Source organism: Elephantulus edwardii, unplaced genomic scaffold (assembly GCF_000299155.1).
Source record: "Elephantulus edwardii isolate Elephantulus edwardi_28Jun2011 unplaced genomic scaffold, EleEdw1.0 scaffold00044, whole genome shotgun sequence".
Lineage (NCBI taxonomy): Eukaryota > Metazoa > Chordata > Mammalia > Macroscelidea > Macroscelididae > Elephantulus > Elephantulus edwardii.
In genome coordinates, this window is record NW_006399794.1 from 5,756,836 (window position 1) to 5,778,673 (window position 21,838).

The window sequence follows — 21,838 nt, forward strand, 5'->3', positions numbered from 1 at the left end:
GATTTTGAAGCTCCATCTCACATACTTTGGGCATATGACCAAGAGAGACTTGTCCTTGGACATCAGTCTTGGAAGGTGAAGGGATGGCACAGGAGAGGAATACCTGAATGAGATGGATTGATACATTAACCAGAGCGATGGGGGTAGGTGTATCTGAGTCAGTGAGACTGGCTCAGGAATGGGAAGGCTTCAGAGTTATTGTACGTAGGATTGTTATGAGTTGCTGGAGACTTGACAGCACATAACAACATGCTCTCCATAGTATGCTCATAAATATTTTTCTCTGTGTGTCTGTATGCGTGTCTGTACATGCATGCATCTTGTCATAACCATAGGAGATGCAATCCTAGGTAATCACCATCACTGATGCTGTGCCTGACTTTTTCTTTGTATTTCTGAGCTGGTATGGTCTGGGTAAGTGCTGAGGAGATCTGAAAAGATGGTATGGAAGAATAATAAAGGGGTGTCCAGAAAGCTTTTTGATCACTGGAAGTAAAATAGAGAAGAGGGCACAGATTATATAGAGCTGGAAAAGCTTTGGTCTTTGTCATCCATTTGTCCCAGATACATAAATTACCACTTCTGCTTCCTAACCTTCTGACTTCCACACTTAAATTTAGAGATGTAATCTCTTTTCCTGACCATCCTCCACTAGAAAATTTTTTCAGACTTCATGAAGTGAGAACTCCAAGGCCACATGGGAGAGGACACATGTCACTCCTTAAAAAGAAAACCAAACAAAAAACCCACTGATGTCAAGTTGGTTCCAGGTCATAGGGGGCCTCAATCAGGTGTCTGAAGCTCTACATCTTTACAGAGGAGACTGCTCATCTTTCTCCCATTGTGCAGGTGCTGGATTTGAACCAATAGTTTATTTAGCAGGCTGATATGTTACATACTATACTATCAGGGTTCCTTAAAAAAAAAAAAAGTATGGAAATTTGGTCACAGGGAAACCAGGAATGGGAAGGCAGGAAGCAAGTGCTAAAGGTAGTTCTTCCTGTAAAGAAAACAACTCGCAGGTGATCTGAAGGTTTAGAAAGACTTTAGGTCAGTACTCTTGCCTATTCTCTGCCCAGGTTCCAAAATCTATCTTTTTTGCATCTCAACACTGCCCTCTTACGGCCAGAACTAGATCTGTACTTCTCTCTCTGACCAGAGGAACCCATTCCACTCCTTGGTCTTCTCATTTATTGGTTTTAACTTTCCCAGTCTCTGTGGCTACAAGAACCAATAAGAGAAGGTTTCTGCTTTCAAAAGGAGTTTGGAAAAAAAAAAAAGGAGTTTGGGGGTATAAAGGTAGATCGGAAAGCATAACTTTACTAAAATGGGGAAGTTAAGCAAAGATTTGAACACACACACAAAAAAAAGAATGCACTCAAGTTAGAGAAGGCTTTCTGCCTTAGAAGACTAAAAGGAAAAGTTATTTAGGTATGACCACTGAAGAACTGACCCCTCCACTTCTATTATTGTTGTAGTTTTGTGCCATCAAGTTGCATGTGAGTCATAGCAACCCTATGTACAACAGCTCTGACTCCAACACATCTACCCCTATTACCCCAGTTATTGTGTCAGTCCATCTTATCTGGGATCTTCCTCTCCTCCGCTGTCCCTCCACCCTTCTGAGCATGATGTCCTTTTCTAAAGACTGCTCCCTTCTGGCCATGTACCCAAAGTTGGAGCTTCAATATCCTAGCCTCAAAGGAGAAACTTGGTTTCACCCTCCCTAAGACAGACCTGTTTGTTCTCTTGTTGGTCCATAGTATGTTCAAGACTCTTCTCTAGCACCACAACTCAAAGGCATAGATCCTTCTCTCATCCTTAGTCATTGTCCCGCTCTCTGATACATAGCCAGTAACTGCAAAGACCATGGTCTGGATCAGGTGCACCTTAGCCTCTAGACTGACATTGTTGCTTTTCAGTATTCTGGAGATGTCCCGGACAGCAGACTTTCCTAATCCATCTTTTGATTTCCTGGCTGCTAGTTCCAAAAGTGTTGATTGTGGACCCAAGCAAGCTGAAGTTGTTAACAATCTCAATCTTTTCTCCATCTATTACGGTGTTGCCAATTGGCCCAATGATGAGTCTCTGCCTTTTGATGCTTAGCTTCAATCCATGAGGCCTCTAAAATTACATTCATTTGTTTGCACATAAATGTACTTCTCCCAAACCTTCCACTCTAGCCAATTCTTCCCTGTCACCTCTGTCCTAACCCTATCCTGAGTCTTCAGTCTATAAGTATTTATTTTACACTCTTCATGGCAGCCACATGCTACATTTTAGAATGATGCTGCCCAATGTTCTAGAATGAAGCACTTGTGGCCTAGTGGCAAGAAGGTGCATTGCAGTCCCAAAGGCATACAATTCAAAACCCACCAGCTGCTCCTTGGGAGCAGGATGGGGAATTTCCTCCAGAGCAATTAACTGCCTCAGAAAACCTGCTGGAGGGTCAGCTATGGGTTGGCTCTGACTCGATGGTACACAAGAATACATTCTAGAAGCCACATATAAAATAGTAAAAAGAAACAAGTGAAATTATTTTAATAATTTATTTAGCCCAATACACCTAAAATAATAATAAATTATATAATTGATCTTTTGTGTAGTTTTTTGCTTTAAAGTCTTTGAGATTCAAGGTACAGTTTATACTGACAGTACATCTCAATTCATAGTCATTTCAAGTGCTCAGTTATGTGGCTGGTAGTTATCATACTGGCATTTTCCTCTTAAACAGATGGGACTCATCAGAATAGGGCATTGTTATATATTTCCTCAAAACTTCTTGCTGAAAACAATTTTGAAAAGAAAAAATGCTTAAGACATTTCCGTAAAGAATGAGAACTCTCTTCATATGTTAATCTGGAAATGAACCTTAAACTGGTTCCAAATTTTCTGCTAAGTCAACTTTTAGAAATCACAGACCCAGTGCCTTGCAGTCAGACATATTTGATCCTGGGTAACTCTACATTGTTCTCTGGCCCAAAGCAGTTTCAGCATCTTCAGAGAGGCCTGGACAAGGCCCTGGTGGTCATCTAGTCCTGTCTTCTGCTTCTGGTGGCACCTCTTGATATTTGGGACTGAGAGGAACTAAATCTATTTGGTGCAACATGATACATCTTGTCTTAGATTCTCTCAAAATTCATTGCCATCGAGTTGGAACTGACTCGCAGCTAATCCTCCAGCAGGTGTTCCACAGGTGTTCCCCACTGGGGAGCCTGCCCATCTTTCTCCCAGAGAGCAGCTGGTTGGAATAGTCCGAGAGGCTTCACCTTTGGGTTAGCAGCGCAACTGCAGCGCAAGTGTCAGAGGTGCCACCCTTGTTACAGCAAAAATCGCATGGGAGTAAAAAACACTGGAAAAAAATGTGGCCGTTAATGAAACATTTCCACAAGCAAGGAAAAAGCCATCTTTAAATTCTGTTTAAAGGGAGATTTCAATCAACGTCATGAAACATGAACTATATTAACTGTTGAATGGAAAACCAATGTGCTGTATGAACGTTCAAATACAATAAAAAGTTAACAAAAAATAGTAAGTCTAAAACATTTTGTTTAGAAGTATAAAAACGAGTATTCCACAGAAGCAGAATTTCAAATCTATAGATGATTTCAGTGGCCTCATATTACAGCCAAGGACCAGAGTTGTCTTGCTTGTTGGTAAGATGCTGTCCAGTCAGAACAGTTATCAGAGCTTCTGCAGGTTTTCAGAGGCTGTAAATTGCCAGAGAGGCGAGTTATGCACTCAAGGACAATGATTAAATCTGGATTGGGACGAGTCTTTTTGCTACTTCCACTGCCTCCATTAGCTGAGAAATAGTCCAGTGGAGGACACAATGCTACTCAGCATCCCCCAACCTCGACAAGCGAACTAGACGCTCTAAATAGGCTCGACTGGGGCGTTTACGGCAGGATTTCCCACCTCCTACAGTCCTTCGCGAAGGGGGCTGAAAGGGCGGACCTTTTGCTAACTCCACACCTTCCAGAGCCGGCCCGGCCCGGCCCAACCCCGCTGCTGAGGCCCAGTCCCTACAGCAGATTCCACTGGGAGGCGGACGGGGACTCCTAGGTGGAGTTCCCTTTTTCACACCGTCGTTCTTTCTCCTAGACTGTTAGGAGGCCAGGGAGGGGGACGTGTCGGAAAGGCACCAGGGTTACAGGTTTGTGTCCCCAAACCAGAAAAGACGCCGTGAATGGGAGTGGGCTTTGGCCGACAGGACGTCTCTGCCAGTCCCAGGCCCACCTTTACTCCTAGCATGCGACCTCCCTTGCGCCAGCCGGGACGGGCCACCCTGTCACCAGTGCTCCCTGGTCTCCAGACCTGGCACTGGCCCTGATTCCGCATGGGGCGCTGGAGAATTTTCCAGCACACCGGCGGCTCCACTAACTCCTCTCGTTTCTGCGCCCGTGAAAGATACGCAAGCGCCTCAGAATTCTGCTAGGCCCAGAGAAGTGCCCAGTGAGGAGGTCCGAGCACGGACCCGAGCAGGCGCCCAGAACGCGCAGCCTCCAGCCCCCCGCACACCGAGAACAGTTTCCGGGGCGGATGCTGGCGGCAGCTGACCTGGCGCGGCCGGTGACGCGAAGGGCGAGGCGGAAGTGCAGGCGGAGGCGCCCGAGCCGGAGCCGGGAACGGGGCTCCGGGGCTCCGGGCTGTGGGGGCTGCTGGGTCTGTCCGCGATGGCAGGCCTGTGGAGAGGCCTCTTTCGCCTTGGTTCCTTGCTCAGTCTGTCCTGCCTGGCGTTCGCCGTTCTGCTCCCCGTGCAGCTGTCAGATGCCGCCAAGGTGAGTCCTGCTCAGCCCCTGCTCCAGACCGCAGCTCCTCCCCTGCCTCCGGCCTTGTGGAAGCCAAGTCGCCCACCTGCTCCCCGAGTCGGCCAGCCTGCTCCTAACTTAGCACTGACAGCTCGACCATAGCTTCACAGTCTTGGCAAAACATCTACCTTTCTGACGGTCTGATAACACCACTTGCGTCTTCCAACCCATACTGTCTGAAGTCAGCACCCGCTCCGAGCTTAATAATAATACTCTTTTCCCTCCTCATAACCTAACCTTTCCAACTCCCCCAGTCCACTAAACCCTACCAGTGGCCCCTAGTCTGAACTGCTACTCCTCCATAGGCATTCCTGTTATAAAGTCCTATAACAGCTTTATAATTCAAACATGGCAACTTTCCCAACTCTTAAGACCAACTATATGTTCCACTCTTAAGCTCTGCCAGCCACCTCTAGATTCTCCTCCTCCCTCTCCCATCCCCAAAGTCCCAAGCCATTTTCGTGGGGAAACTCCATCTCACCCAAGTCTTACGTTTTAAGAAACTGAGTTTCATCATAATTCATCTCTGAGCAGATTTCCCCACCTCATTATAGAAACTTGAAGTTTACCCTCCCAGAAGGACCTACAGAATATCTAGCTTAATTGCCTCACCTCACTCCTTTCAGGAACTCCTATGCCTTGTCTGGTCTTCTTCCTGATAATTTTTTGGGCAAGGGAGAAAAACCAAACTATAGGAGAGGTAATATTAGTCTCTTCTCTTTCCCTGTCTCATACCTTCTAACCCCCTCCTGTGGCTCTGGTTCCCCTGGTGCCCCTAACTGCCAAATATGCTTTGGCCCCTGGGCTTCCTCCATGTTTAAGAATTAATCATAGAACATAGATTTATCATGCATAACTCATTTATTTCAAGATAGTTGTAAGTAAGCTGGTATGCAAATAAGGCCTCATAACATTCATTTAGAACTGGGAAATCAGAATTCACAATAACAATATTAGTTTAATGATTAAGACTCCAAATTTTTAGACTTCAGGCATTTACTTTTACTAAGAGATCTCAGAAGAAAGCTTAACGACAGTTCAAACATGGTGGAGGTCCTTTGTAGTTAAAAATCCGAGGTTGTAGCAGCAGGCATTGTCTCAGCAGTCTCTAGGTGTTTGCCTCTGCTTTCTATCAACAAATAATCAGAAATTCCGAATTCATATGTGAAATTCTCCCCTTAATGTTGCTATTAGGTGCCATTGAGTGTAGTACAACTCCTAGTGACCCTGTGAACATCAGATCTGAACCCTGCCCTATCCAGTGCCATCTTCATCATCTCTGCCACACGAGAACCCACTGTTACAGTCACTAAGTCAGTCCATCTCATTAAGGATCTTCCATTGCTTTGCTGACCCTCCACTTTTCCAAGCATGATGTCTTTCTCAAAGGACTGGCCCATAGCCTTACACAATAAGGGCATCAAAGACTAATTAGTCATGTCATCAGGGGTAGAGATTAATTACTAAATGGCACCTTTTCCTTAAGGTTAGAGACTAGGGAGGTTATTTAGATTTATGTCTCAAGTGTAATTTACAAAGAAAACTGCTTTTAACTGTTGTGTGTGTGTGCGTGCCTGTGTGCACGACTTTATCATATTTCGGGTGAAAGCCAGTTTAATGTATGGATTGTTGCCAGTACTTAAATACTTCACATGTTTCTGTGACTGAGTTCAGAAATTTTAAAATAATTTTCTCATGGCTTTTGTAGTTAATGTTAGAGAGCCTCGCAAAGGTGCCAATATGTTCTTCCCTAAATTTGTATTACGAGTGTCTATATATGTGTATTTTGAAAGTATAATAATGACTTATGCATTATAGGTTATGAGATCATTATAGAAGCATACCAAACTCCTTGATGAGCTAGCTTGTAATTAGGAAAAACAACAAATCCACATAAATGTGATGCTGAAAATTCATTTGTATTTTTTAGAAATAAGAGCTTTAAATACAGAGGTTAAATATATATCTTTGAATAATATGTTGTGGTGGTAATGGTGTTAGGTGCCATCTGGTCGATCACGACTCTGAATATAGTATTCAGGAAAGACAGACTGCAGGAAGGCAGATGTTTTAATCTGGTATTTATTCTTTCTGAAACCTTTCCTTCCTCCAAGCTGACTCAGGCGGCAGCAAGTCCCCCTGACTTTTAGAACATTGCTGATGCCCTCTGAATATCTCCAGTCATCACTTTTTGCAGTGAATTGTGATCATGTCCTTATCGGTCTCCTTCACTAGGGTGTGGCCTAATTAATGGCAGGAACCATGTTTTACTCTATATGAATCCACCTCAAGGAGCACAAAATGTGGCACAAAGCAAGCAGTCCCTAAGTGGTTGTCTAATGAGTTGTCAGCAATTCTGCCAGAACTGCCTATATACCACAGTGCATAGGAGCCCTGATGGCATAATGCATGGAGTATTGAACTGCATATTAAAAGGCCAGCAGTTCGAATTTACCAGCCATTCTGCAAGAGAATGATGAACAGTTTCCCCGTTAAGATTTACAGCCTTACAAACTGATAGTCACTACACGTTGCAGCCAACAGTTGCAGTGGGCTTGGGGGTTGTTTTTCTGTTTATAGGAACAGTAGATCTGATCCTTTGGGAGTTATGAGCCAGGGCCTTCTCAGATACATTCTTTTTGCTGAGCAAGCTTCTCGTACTCTTTCTATCCAGATAAATAGTCACCTCTCCCTCCTCTTGAAACTTGCTTTGTTCTTGTCTTCTTCTCTGTGTGCTATGGATTAAATTGTGTCCCTCAAAAATAGATGTTGTAAATCTTAACGTGTATGCCTATGGATACAATCCCATTTGGGAATAAAGTTTTTTTAGGTTAATGAGGCTGTATCTGCTTAGATGTGTCTTAAACCAATCCCCTTTCAAAAAAGAAAGAGCAGTTAAGATTTGAAGTAAGGGTGCAGAAATGGGGGAAGCATCCAAGGAACAAAAAGTGAAAAAAAGGAAAGACCTTTCCCTAGAACCAACACAGAGAGAAAGCCTTCCTCTAGAGCAGTTGCCCTGAATTGAAGTTCTTAGCCTACTAAACTTAATAACAGGGATTAGAAGGAACTTTTTCAGGAAAGGGTAAACTGTCCTGATCTCAGCTAGAATCAAGGTACTTCCCTATGTACTTCCTTTCTAGTTAACGGTTAGGTGCCTCTTAAAATGTCATCTCAGAACTTTGGCCCAACCCTTTTATATCCATCTCAGTGGCTTTCTACTGAAAGATTTCAGAAAGATGGTGGTTAGAAGAATTAGGACTTGAGAACTGTGCATAGTTTTCAGTTTGATTCTTTTCCCATGTCTTTGTAATTAGCATTCTTATTTACAGGTACAATTGTATGCTTGATGTGTGTTATTCTACTGTAAGATAGAATGTGCTAACAATATTTACTTGCCATCAAAATGGTTAATAAGTCACAGATCATTTATACAATATTTGAAAATCATACATACTGATTCATGTTAGTATCACCAGAAAGGGTAATATTTCTTTAAGACGTGTGTTTTTCAAAATTATTTTAAGTTTTAATGGATTGATTTTAGAATATTTAGCAAGCAATGCTTAGCAAAATGTATATAGTGCAGTTTTTAAATAAAATATTGATAAATTGTCAATAAACTATACTGAGTTTCCATTTTGGTTACAGAATTTCGAGGATGTCCGGTGTAAATGTATTTGTCCTCCCTATAAAGATAATTCTGGGCATATTTATAATAAGAACATATCCCAGAAAGACTGGTAAGTATTCTAGTTTATTAAATTTTTTTTACATTTTTTTTTAAATTTTAATGATTTTTGTGTGAGTGTACCGTCAAATCAGATCTGACTGGTACAGGAGGAAATTGTCCCTCCTTCCCCGGCTGAGCATCTGGTGGATTCAAACCGTGCGCCTCTGGGATTGTAGTTGCAGGTCCTTGCCACTAGGCCACCAGAGCTCCCCTTCTAGTTTATTAAATTATCTGCCAGACATCTTATGCTTGTTTAGTTGGACTTGAATTTTCATCTAGTATATAGAACACTATTTTTAAAAACAGTAAAATGCTTTTTACAGTGAGAGTCATAATGTGCTTGCATGATTTCAACTTCAAGGAATAAAGCCGAAACATTAAGTCCCATGTAAGGAGGGTTTCATATAGGGATAAAGCTGAGTTAGTGGCATCTAAAATACCAATGAGAAAGTTCTGGTGGCTTTGTGTTCAGGAGTTGCACTGACCACCCAAAGGCACAAAGTTCAAATTCCCCAGCTGCTCCATGGGAAAAAGATAGGCAGTCTCCTCCCATCTGATTTACTACCTCTGAAAATCCATTTGCGTGTCAGCTATGGGTTGTTTTCAACTCAACGGTACATAACAACAACATAATCCCAATAACTACATTTGTGTGCTCTCCCACCTCCACCACAGCTTCACACACACCAAATTTTGGAAAGGAACTTTTCTCTTTGTTTTTCATTGAAAGTAAACAAGCCTCATTTATCTGGGTACACTTTCTACAACTTTGTAGGTTTTGAGTAAAATTCTAACTATGGAAGGCTATATTAAAAGTGCCAAATAGTTTAGAATGGGAAGTGAATGAGCCACATGTATTAACATTTCCCAATTGGTGTGCCATGAATAGGGTGTACATATGCTGAGATATTAATCTCTTTAGTCCTTGGAGCCATTAAGCCTATGATGAATGAGATCCTGACACACCAGTAGCCTTTACTCTTTACTACCGTATCTTACAGATTCTTAAACTTTTTGTATATGTGTGATGAAACCTTTGAGAAGCAGTCGTTTTGGAGTAGAATGAGTGTGCTCCTTCCTGTGGGATTGTGGTGTTCTTTTTTTTTTTTTTGATTGTGGTGTTCTATGATTTGTAACCAGTGGAAGACTGCCAGGCCAGACACATGAGGAAAATAGATCCAAATACTAGTTACACTCCCATGTACTTGGCTTCACAGCTGTGAAAACACAACAGAGTGTTTGAAAACATGATTAAATTCATTCCATTAATATACTCCAAGCAGAATTTTTTAAAAATATAGAAGCCTTTAGGCATGTTTAGATTCTTCAATGTTCTTCCCATGTTGTACTCTTAGCTTCAGTGTAGGATTTGTTAAGTACATTCCTGAGAACTGCTTACAAATTTCGTTGTTCCATTTTAAAATCATTTGTAATTTGTATTCTTAAAGGTTAATATCAGCAAGTCACGTTGTTTGATACAAGAAACTTCAATGAATCATCATTTCTGTATATTTTTTAAATATATTGAGTAGTCATAGTTTATTATCAGTAAAAGAGTGTGATGTCTACTCTTTGAATGCCAAATGAATTACAATTCAAATGTTTAGCCCTGATCTTTTCCCTTTTTTAAATTTAGACCTTAGAGACAACCACATGTCACTCATCCCAGATTTTCATTCAAAAATAAGTAAACTTTGAACACATGACTGCTCGGGATTTTCCACCCTTCTCTCCTTCCTTCCTTCCTAGCTCAACCTTTTAACTGGCTTTAAAAGGGTCCACAGTTATGACTAACAAGGATGTTATAACTTTATGAAGCCTCCAATACCTGCAAGGCCCTTGATCGATTTTTACCTCTACTTGCTAGGCCTCCCATTTTGTCTACTTGCTAACTTTCTTATTGGCTTATGCCAGCTGACTTAACGTTTGGACTCCCCAGTTTCCTAATCCTTTCATAACTCGTAGGCCATATATCATTCACCGGCATCTACAGTCTCTCAGATTTCTTTTAAAGTTTTGTGCAACTACAATCCCAGAGGCACACGGTTCGAATCCACCAGATGCTCTGCCGAGAAAAGGAGGGACAATCTCCTCCTGTACCAGTCAGATCTGATTTTACGGTACACTCACACAAAAATTTAAAAAAAAATAAAAAATAAAGTTTTGTGTGCCTCCACCTGCATAAATATGTGAATCTGAAGAAATGTGCCACAACTCACCTGTCCTTCCACCAGCGTGCTCTTGGGACATATGCATCCACCTAATTCTAGCTAAATCCGTATTACCTTAAAAAAAATTCTCATTGAATTTAGCATGCCTTCATTTCTGAAAATATATGGTGATTGTTTTTATGTACCATCGAGTCGTAACTGACCAAGAGGGGTTTTCAGAGACAGTTAATTGCACTGGAGAAGACTGTCCATCTTTGTCCTACAGAGCAGCTGGTGGATTTGAAACGTGTGGTTTTGGGATTGCAGTGTAATTTCTTACCATTAGGCCATAACAAAAAAAAAAACAACAAAAACCAACAAACCCCAGACTGTCATCAAAGCAGAAAATAATTGTGTCAAAAATGGTTAAAGCTGAACATTTCTCTTTTGGGCACTAGGGGGTGGTATTGTCTAGTTCCTTGCATGGTGTGAGCTCTGTTTATGACTCCTCAACCAGAACCAAAGTTCTTAACCAGCCTTTTGTTTCTGTACAACTTTTGCAAAGCATTCAACACTGCTTTGTCATTTAACTGTACTTCTATTTCAAGACAAACAGTACCTACTCGCCACTTAGATTCTAAAGTATTAGGTATTTTGATTGAGGGAGGCTTCTGAAACTGAAATAGGAAAGTAAAAAGATAAACCTCATTTTCTGAGGTCTAGAGGTGAGGGAGTTCTGAGACCCTAGATTCTGGTCTGTTTCAGTCACTAATTTATTCTTTAACCTTGGGTAAGTGATTCTTAGAAAACGTTAGACTTGATGACCTTTGATTCCGAGGTAGCCCTGTAATGAAATTTCATTTCCTCTGCCCATTTTGTGCCCACATCCAGCTGGAAACATAGCTGGTCTTCTCTGTTTGGACTTGATGTCATGTACATATATGATAGAATTGTGAGACCTTATCCTTATCTGAAATTCTTCCAATGGAGATAATATATTTGTTAGTTTCCTTTGTTAAAAAATTAATTTATGTAACACCACAGCTCTGAGGAAATAGAACATAAAAGAGAAAATTTTGAGGGGGTGAGGGGAACAGATCTACTTAGAGCACTGAGTATCCCTAAAGGAGGATGGGTGTGGGAATCTCAAGTACCAACAAGGAGGAGAAAGTAGTGCTCATCCTTTGGAGCCAGAGATTCCTGCACAGTCCAGACTGGGATCTACATAAGAGTACCCAGGGCTACATAGAAGCCTCAACAGAGAGCCAGAGATGGACACGAGACAGTGGACTACTGCCCTGTGGAGCCTGTACCAGAGGGCTTCACTCAAGGTTGCCGAGTAAAGATAATTACTGAGGGAAGACACCATTACTGGCAAGACTCGGGGAACTTTGTGACACTAACCTAAACTGTGAGGATGAATGAAGGTCAAGGGGCTGCAACTACACTGAAAACACTCTGGACTGAGGAATTGTATCTTTCTGCCAATATGTTAACTTCCCTAATCCCATAACCAGGGGAAGGAAAATAAAGGATGGGTGGGATGAGACATATACTGTGGGAGAGTTCTTGAGGCAGCCAAAAGTGCCAAAACAAGAGATGCTAACAGGAATGAGAATTTCCCAGAAACTGGCAGAAGGACAGCAAAGCTTTACCTTTTTTAAAAAAATGGCCATTGCCCAAAGAAGGAATTTTTCTTTTGCTTTTCAAAGAGAGGAGCAAACTGGGAGGAGGGGAATGGCTGGGCAGGGAGAAAAGTACAACAATGAATGAATGAATGGAAATCCAAAATCTCTGTAAATGTTCATTAAAATTAATAAAATAAAATTTTTAAAAAATGGTCATGGCTATGTTTGAGTCCATTGTTATAGCCACTGTGTCAGGTGCATCTTACTGAAGGCCTTCATTTATTTTAATGATCTTCTGTTTTACTGATAAAATGTCTAGAGGTGGTAAAACAAGGTCTTGCCTCTAAGAAACATTCTGGCTGTACTTCTTCTAAGACCGATTAGTTCTTCTGGCACTGTGTTTTTTGCCAGTACCACAATTCAAAGGCATCAATAATTCACCAGTCTTTATTAATCATTACTAAGTAGTAGGCTCTTAATAGCTGAGAAAGAAATAATTTATTTCCTGGAATTTACAGATTTCTGGGAAAATAGATTTTTTTAATAGCATTCTTTTTAAAAAGTCATTTGTAAATAGAAAAATCAGGGGAAAGGGCTGAGTAATAAATGATAACATCTAACAACAAGAACAACAATAAGTCTTTTATCACTTTTTATCTACTTCTTCATGGAAATCTGTTTTCATTTTAAAATACTTCTGTTGTCCTAATGCTACTTCTCTATGCCTTTTTAGTCGGCTTTTCCTCATTAAGAAAACTTTTTAACAGTGGCTGTGTTTCCCAAGTACCAACCTGTCTATTTGATAAGTCAATCATAGTGCCATGCTTTGGGAATTAAGAGTGATGCTACATAAGTCACAAAAGAGAATAAATCTCATATTTGAGCAGTACACCAGGTAACTTTAAGATACAGGCTATTTTACTTGTTTTAGGTCTAAACTGATGGTATACCAATTGATGTATTTCAGTTAACAGATGCTGGCTTATATGTGCTCACCAAGTTGTGTCAAGAAATTTGGAGACCAACCACTTGGCCAACTGACTGGAAGAGATCTATATTTGTTCCCATTCCAAAGACAGGTGATCCAACAGAGTGTAGAAATTATCTAACAGTATCATTGAAATCACATGCAAGCAAGATTCTGCTGAAGATTATCCAAAAACGATTGGAACAGCACATCAACAGAGAACTGCCAGAGTGCAGGCTGGGTTTAGAAGGGGTCATGGGACTAGAGATATTGTAGTTAATTTTAAATGGATCTTGGCTGAAAGCAGGGAACATCAGAGGAATGTGTTTCATTGATTATGTAAAGGCGTTTGACTGTGTGGATCACAACAAACTGTGGCTCTGAGAAGAATGGGAATCCCAGAACACTTGATCGTGCTAATGCAAAACCTATACTTGGACCAAGAGGCAGTCGTCAGAACAGAGCAAGGAAACACTGCATGGTTCAAAATTGGAAAGGGAGTATGCCAGGGATGTGTACTGTCTCCATACCTTTTCAACCTGTATGCAGAACAGATTATCCGGGAGGCTGGGCTGTATGAGGAAAAGTGTGGCATCAGGGTTGAAGGAAGATTCATCAACAAAAACAACCCTGCTTGCTGAAACTGAGGAGGACCTAAAGTGCTTGCTGCAGAAGGTCAAGGACTGCAGCCTTCAATATGGATTGAGGTTCAATATCAAGAAAACAAAGATTCTCACCACTGGGCCAATTGGCAGCATCATGATGAATGGTGAAGAGATTGAGATTATTAACAGCTTTAGTTTGCTTGGCTCCACAGTCAACATTCTTGGCACCAGCAGCCAGGAAATTAAAAGATGTATTGCAATGGGAAAGTCTGCTGTTGGGGACCTCTCTAAAGTACTGAAGAGCAATGGTGTTACTCTGGAGACTAAGGTGCACCTGATACTATGCTATGCATCAGAGAGCTGGAGAATGACTAAGGAGGATAGAAGGAGAATTGATGTCTTTGAGCTGTGATGTTGAAGAATAGTATTGAATATATCATGGACTGCTAGGAAAATGAACAGATTCATCCTTAAGAGGGTTAAAGCAGGCTGCTTCTTAGAGGCAAGGATTCTGAAGCTTTGTCTGACAGACTTTGGACTTGTTGCAAGGAGGACCCAATCCTTGGAGAAGGATGTCATGCTTGGGAGGATGGAGGGACAGTGCAGGAGAGGTGGATTGATAAGTTTGGACCACACACATAGAAAATTCTTCAGCTTAAGCAGCATTTGCCTTTGTTTTTCAGTGACTGCCTTCATGTTGTGGAACCTATGCCTGTGCGGGGGCCTGACGTAGAAGCATACTGTCTGCGCTGTGAATGCAAATATGAAGAAAGAAGCTCTGTTACCATCAAGGTAAAAAAAAAAAATCCTAACCAAAAACAACACACCATTGTTTTGCATTTGGAGCAGTTCCTGGTGGTCTTGAAACAAAGCAAGAAATCAGGGGCATCTGAATCCTATTTTTTTTTTCTGAATTCTATTTTAATTGCCTAAACTGCTGCCATTCCCTGTAAGTCCCCTGCCCCCTATCCCAGATGGACAGAGGGCCTGCATTCTGCCTGCCTCATTGAGGTGCTTTGTGGATTGATTAGGATATAGTCGACAGGTATGTGCAATGGAACAAATACATTCTATACCTAATGAGCTTATCTCGGAAGGATGCTGACTTCTCTATATGTATGTCAAAGACTAATAAGATATCAGCATGGGTAAGCTCTCCCTTACTTCCTTCCCTTTGAGAAGCCTTTGAAAATTATGCATATATATATATATATAAAATTAGTGGCCTCTCTGTTTTAGAAACATGATCTAGTGATTTTTAGATTTTCCTGCAGGAGTTGGAATGTAACTAACACTCACCACCATTTGGATGAATAATGTCTGATAGGTCTTAATAAATTGGTTTTTATATGCTACTACCCATTACTTACCCCCATTCCTTGCTTCATGGGTGGTCAGTGATAATCCATACAAAGATTTTGGTTGTGATTGATCCTGTGGGATAGCTCCTGTTCCAGCAGATGCCACACTACAGGGAAGTCTTCACCTTCCTTTAAAAAAACCAAAACAAAACTAACCAAGTGTTGGGTTTTTTACATTTATATTTTGCATGCCTTAAAATTCACTCATTGTAATTGCACTCATTCAGATCTGTTATTCATAGGGTCACTGTGAGTTGTAATCAGCTTATTGGCACCTAACAACAGCATTGATTATAGCAGTTTTTACAGTTGTGCACTTATTACTGTCATCCAGTTTATGACATTCCCACCATCACCCAAAAATGATGCATCATGACCCTGTACAATTAACCCACATTCCCACTCCCTGCCTCAGACAATCACTATTCTGTTTTCTGTCTCTACAGATCTGGACATTTCATATAAATGGAATCATACAGTATGTGGTCTTTTGTGATTGACTTCTTTCACTTAGCATCATGCTTTTGAGATTTATCCATGTTGTAGCATGTCTGAGTACTTCATTCCTTTTTATTGATAAATACTATTCCATTATATGAATGTGCCACGTTTTGTTTATTCATTCATTCATCAGCTAATGGACATTTGGATTATTTCTAGTTTTTCACTATTAGATAATGCTCTTATATGTCTTTGAGTGGACAGTATGTTTCCTTTCTCTTGGATAGTTTTCTGAGAGTGGTAAGTATATGTTTAACTTTTTAAAAGATTATCACATTGCCCAAGTGATTGTACTATTGTATAGTCTCACAAACAATGTTTCAGAGTTCCTGTTTATCTGCACCCAGTCTCCCCAACACTTGGTATTGTCTGTTTCAGTACAGTCATTCTATTTGGTTTGTATTTTTTGACAGCACACAGATCAGTGTTTCAAGAAAATTGCTAGTCTAAAAACTGCTAACTAAAATTTTAGTTTCTTGAAATTGATCTAGAAGAGTTTTATTAAAATTCACCAGTACTATGAACTTTGATAAATGATGGTAGTTATAGAAAGGCTTCAGGCCTTTTGTTCATAGGATCACTATGAGTTGTGCTCAACTCAACAGCTATCAACAACATATTCTCCATTAGGATTCCTTTGACTTATTTTGATAGCAATGCTGCTGAATCTAGGATACTGTTTTCAGCTAAAAAAGAAAACTGCTGTGCTCTCAGTGGTGCCAAGTGATAGCAGTAGGTGAAAATGAAAGTTATGAAGACTGGGAAAAAGATCCCAAAGACAAAATGGTTTTATTCCCCTTACTCACTCTGGTGAGAAGTTGAGTTTGTTTCTTGTGTTGGTATCTGGTTTTGTGGAACTCTTCATAGGCTCAGTGCATAGGCCAGTCTTCACTGTGGATTTGCTATCATCATGCAGAATACAAGTTTCTTGATTACAGCAGAGATGTAACTTATTTTCCATCTCCTTCAGGTTACCATTATAATTTATCTCTCTATTTTGGGCCTGCTGCTTCTGTACATGGTATATCTTACTCTGGTCGAGCCCATCCTGAAGAGACGCCTCTTTGGACACTCACAGTTGATACAGAGTGACGATGATGTTGGGGTAAGTGCACCGCCTGCCCAGGCTACTCATGGTGAGGGCCTTGGCATCTTCCCGTGTAAAGTGCAGATGGAGAATAGTCACAGATGTTTCACGTGGTAGAGCAGATCCTTTTCTCTTTAAGAAGAGTACTCGTTTTAATACTGATTTCTTTCTGAGGAATTTACTGTGTCCCTAAAAATATAGGTGATGGAAAGGTAAACTGATGATCCTTGTTGGTACCATAGGCACATTTTTCATTGTTATTTCTCAGTTTACATTGAGAAAACATTTGACACTATCATTGTCCCACCACCACATGAAAGAAATGGATGCACAAATGTATAGATGAAAACACGTAAGACAGGCCCTTAATTGATAGGGTCCTGCACGTGATAATCCTTTTGCCCACAGGTAATTGCGTTAACCATTTGAGACAGTTTTCTCTGAGAGGCCCTGCTGACTCTTGCATCATGGTTAGACAAGTTTACTTACCAGACACTGTGAGTTTATAGTAAAAATTTTTAACAAAGGTTTAAATTTTCACAATTGTTACCTGTTCAAGATACAAGATCTTCACTTATTTATATTGTTTTTAAAATGCTTTTGTTAAATTATTAAGTTCCAGTTTTCATTTTTTTACATTTTTGTTCATTATTATTATGGAGTTTTAAACTAAGTGATCGTGCAGATGGTTAAGTTTACTGCAAGTAGTCATAATATTTACTGTATCATATATCCATGACACATGACACATGTCACTGTTATCAAAGCATTATACTAAAACATGGTTTGTATTTATTGTAATTTAATCAGGTGTGAAAAACCTAAATATATTAAAAAAAAAACCAAACCCAACCCAAAACCTAAACATATCAAAAGGGTAAGTCTATTTGCATTAACCAGCATCCATGACCATAAGCAGCTGGTTCAGTCTTGTTCTGATGAGTAAGGAACAAACCAGAAGGATTAACTGGTTTGCTTAGTCTTGTAAATGTGTTCCTTATTTTCTCCCCCTTCCTTGAAAATTAGACAGCAAGACCTTGGAACTGAGAAGTACTCTGCTGATAAAGTACATCCTTCTTCTCAATCCTATTTATGTCAAAACAAATCAATGGTGATAATATTTTATATACAAGGTCACTGAATTACCATTTTCCTATCATGTCATTGTATCCTTCCTGAACTAAATTGGTCTGACACCAAGGTTAGGTGAGCTGAGTTTTAATGTTTGCTCTAATGTGCTAAATGACCTTGGATTGGTTCATTTCATTATGGAAATCAAGTAATTCCAACTTTGTCCTTCTGTTTTTCCTTACCATCTTTCTTAGATCTTTGAAACATTTTGAACTTAAGGAATTGTTTTTATAGGTTTAAAATAAAAACTAATGAAGTTTGTACAATCTATTATCCTAAATTAACCTGCATTAAAAAGTTCAGAGAATTTCAGTGAAGGAGGCAGAGAAAGATTCTTTACAGGAAACTCTTTGATGTGTTTGAAATGGACATTGTGTTAAATGCCTTGCCATTGAAACAAGACCAGATGTTATAATACTGGATAGTATTATGTTTTTCCATGTACATGCTGACTCCTGCCTTAGATGTAAGTAGAGCTTTTTCAAACATGTGGAACAAAACAATATTGTTTCTTTGCTAGAGGCAAAGTTTAGTTTAAAAGATAAGGCTTTTGACTTGGATCCTGTGTTGGAGTATTTTAAAACTTTCCTAACACAAGGTTCAAGAAAAAAGACAAAGGGAAAAGGCAAACAAAGCAATAAATAAGTATTGAATGCTTTTTGTCATGTGGGCAGCTGTGTTTATATCTCCTTCATAGGTAGATTAGTGTAGTGGTTTCCTGTGTAATGACTACAAACATCCAGTTGTGTTTGACAAGGACAGGTTGCTTTCTACTTGAGATACCAGGGTAACCTTTGAATAGCACCTTTTTTAAGGCAGCAGCAAGCATGGAAGCCACTGGCTATTTAGCACTGAAAGACTGGAAATGTTTTCCTCAGCTAATTGTGATTCTGTTGACTAGAAATGCTGAAATAGTAATTTCTTAATGTCCTTGATAATGGAGGATAATGGAGCACTTGAGCTGTGTGTCTTTTCTTTGCAGATGGGGGAAAGAGGGAATGAGAAAGCTTTGGAGAAGCAGTCTATGTTAGTGTGTCAGGCTATTTGTTACTGTTGTTGATTGCCATCCAGTTGAGCATAACTCATAGCAACCCTATGAACAAAAGGCCTGAAACCTTTTGTACAGTTTCCAGAGGCATATTGTTTAGGAAGTAGATGCCACTCCTGCATCCAAACCTTTCTTAAACTGTATAGGGAGGGATTAAAAACAAATAAAGTAACACTGTGTCAGCTCATCTTCCAGGATGAAATTTCTAATAGGAAATTTAAAGAGAGGTCTTTACTTTGCCACAAATTAGCTGTCTACAAAAAAATCTGTGAAAGCTGGAGCCTATATGAAGTGGAAACTTGCCTGAGAAGGAAAACTCAATTTTTTTTTTTTTTTTCATTAAAATGAGTGATAGGAAAGTGGTAAGACTGTAGAAGACTTGTAGGACCCAGAAAATGAAGGCCTTTGCTTTGAGTTCTGGCATATATAGGTTTCACTGTAGTATGCTGAATAAACCAAGGAAAAAACCTTACTTTTTGGAAATAGATGAACAATAGATTTTTTTTCTTCAATTTATAAGGAAAAGCTTTTCTTTAATATGAATGACCATTATCTTTATCTTGATCCTTGCTTCTTAAGGAAGATTTTTTTTTTAAATATTATGGATGGTAGCATTTTACAAATATATCCTCATACACTTCCTGGACCATGTATTTCCATAGTTGAGTTCATCCTACTTGCACCAAGGAGTGCTTAGCCTTTGTTATTTGAAAGGTTCAGCTGCTCCAGTCTCTGTGGCTGATACACTTTACCCTGATTATGCCAACCCTGACATTCTCCATTCTTCCACTTTTAGGATCATCAGCCTTTTGCAAATGCCCATGACGTGCTGGCCCGCTCCCGCAGTCGAGCCAATGTGCTGAACAAGGTGGAATATGCTCAGCAGCGCTGGAAGCTTCAAGTTCAAGAGCAGCGAAAATCTGTCTTTGACCGTCATGTTGTCCTCAGCTAATTGTGATTCCAGTACAGGGTTATTAGAAAGAAAACAAAGGAAGAATTGGCTGAGTTTTAACCTTGTTGATGTCACTAAACTCTTCCTGGAAGTTTAAAACAGAAGCAAAAATGTGCTTGATATTTACTTTTTCCTTAAAGTATTAATAGAGAGATTTTTGAAAGCACACATCTCAAATGTCAGCCAATAAACTTTTTCCTATTTGTAACTTTTACTAATATAAATAAATCTTCCTTGTAAATTATTTTGAAGTCCTCTATCTGGAACAAGCACTCTCTTTTTCACCATGAAGTTTTAACTTTATTTTAAAGATAATTTTTAGGTTTTATTTTTTGTTTGTTTTGCAGGGGGTGGGTGGGAGTTGTGTGGGAAGTGCTTAACTTTTCTCAAGTCACTTTATTATTAAACAAACTTTTGTAAATAGTCTTTACCTCCTGTTTTCAAGTTTCATTTCTATTTTCCAGTGTAACCAGGCTCACTGAAGTTCTGACTACCCATCTGAATTTTGCACTGATGATATGTTAACAAGCCAATTGGTTAGCCTCTGGCTGCACTTCATAGTAAATTGGACCTGAAACTGCCTGGTAGCTATTTGTAAAATGTAGAGTCTCTTCTTTGTACTGTGACGTCTGATGCAGTGCATCTGGGAGCAAATGGACTGTTTGCTAGTTTACGCTAATGACTAAATAATATAGTCTTGGTATGTGTGGTCTTTCTCATCTTCTAATATATTTAAGAATGTTGACACTTGAAATAAAGAAATTTCCTTTTAAACCCAAGCCTCCCTGGATTGATGACATACACTTGTTTGTGAGAATTCCCAGTCAAATTGGTGGGAGGCAGGTGTGAGCACTAGTGTCAGCTTTGAACAGAGCTGAGGTTGCAAGTGCCTCCCTCAGAGAAGTATAAATAACAGTTATTGGATAACTGGCCTTTTCTTCTTATGTCTTCTTTGGAATGTAATAATAAAAATAATTTTTTTAAAGCCTATTATTTTGTCCAGGTCCTCTCACTTTTTCCTCCTTCATCTTTGGCTATATGATGAAGATAAAGCTGCAGTTAGTTACCTTTTTTCCTCTTTCATGAGACTACTGTTTTATCCCATTCCAAACATAAAACACTGGTACCAAATTATGGGGTTGGGTTTTTTTATTTATTTTTGTGTGAGTGTACCGTCAAATCAGATCTGACTGGTACAGGAGGAGATTGTCCCTCCTTCCCCGGCAGAGCATCTGGTGGACTTGAACCGTGCACCTCTGGGATTGTAGTTGCAGCTCCTTACCACTAGGCAAATTATGGGTTTATATTTGTGGTTGTGGACAGACAGACTCTCTGGGTGATTAGAAAGAGTGCTGGAAAGTAATAACAATTTGGTTTGGGGGTTTTTAATACTTTTTTTCGGATTTATTTACAAAATTTGAATATATGGTTTTTCATAAAAGATCCTTCCCATTTCCTTCACCTCACCCACCCATCGAATTCTATAACCCTATGATTAACACTCTACCCCCCAACCCATCCTCATTACTCTAATTTCACCCTCCAGTAATACAATTTTGAGATATTTAAAATGCACAAAGGCTTACTTATCCTAAAAATATTTTTGGCAAAAATTAGAACCATAATTACACTAACTTTATTACAGTAGCCTTTCCTCATTGCCATCAAGTCAGAACCAGTTCATAGGTGACCTTCCAATGGGTTTCTGAAGCTGCAAATTAAGGAGTAGATTGCTGAACTTTCTCCCGAAGAGCAGCCAGTGAATTCAAACCACCAGAGGCATGATCTTTGGGTTAGCAGCACAACTTTCTACAGACTATGTCACCAGAGTTCAGTAATGTTTTAGGGGATGTGAACAGGTGGTTTT

General features: G+C 39.8%; 2 protein-coding genes across 2 annotated transcripts in view; both read left to right on the top strand.

Moving 5' to 3' along the window:
- NRIP3 (nuclear receptor interacting protein 3) overlaps nucleotides 1–4,559 on the top strand; it is a 41,926-nt gene extending 37,367 nt beyond the window's left edge. Inside the window, exon 8 of the mRNA XM_006885599.1 lies at nucleotides 4,274–4,559. Within this exon, the coding sequence (XP_006885661.1) occupies nucleotides 4,274–4,559 (286 nt within the window). The remainder of the gene's footprint in view (nucleotides 1–4,273) is intronic.
- Nucleotides 4,560–4,615: 56 nt separating this feature from the next.
- Nucleotides 4,616–19,971, top strand: TMEM9B (TMEM9 domain family, member B). Its single transcript, XM_006885427.1, has 5 exons — nucleotides 4,616–4,781; nucleotides 8,460–8,551; nucleotides 14,575–14,683; nucleotides 16,724–16,858; nucleotides 19,816–19,971. Exons 1-5 carry the CDS (start codon nucleotides 4,677–4,679, stop codon nucleotides 19,969–19,971), a joined length of 597 nt encoding a protein of 198 aa, XP_006885489.1. The 5' UTR covers nucleotides 4,616–4,676.
- Nucleotides 19,972–21,838: the final 1,867 nt, after the last annotated feature.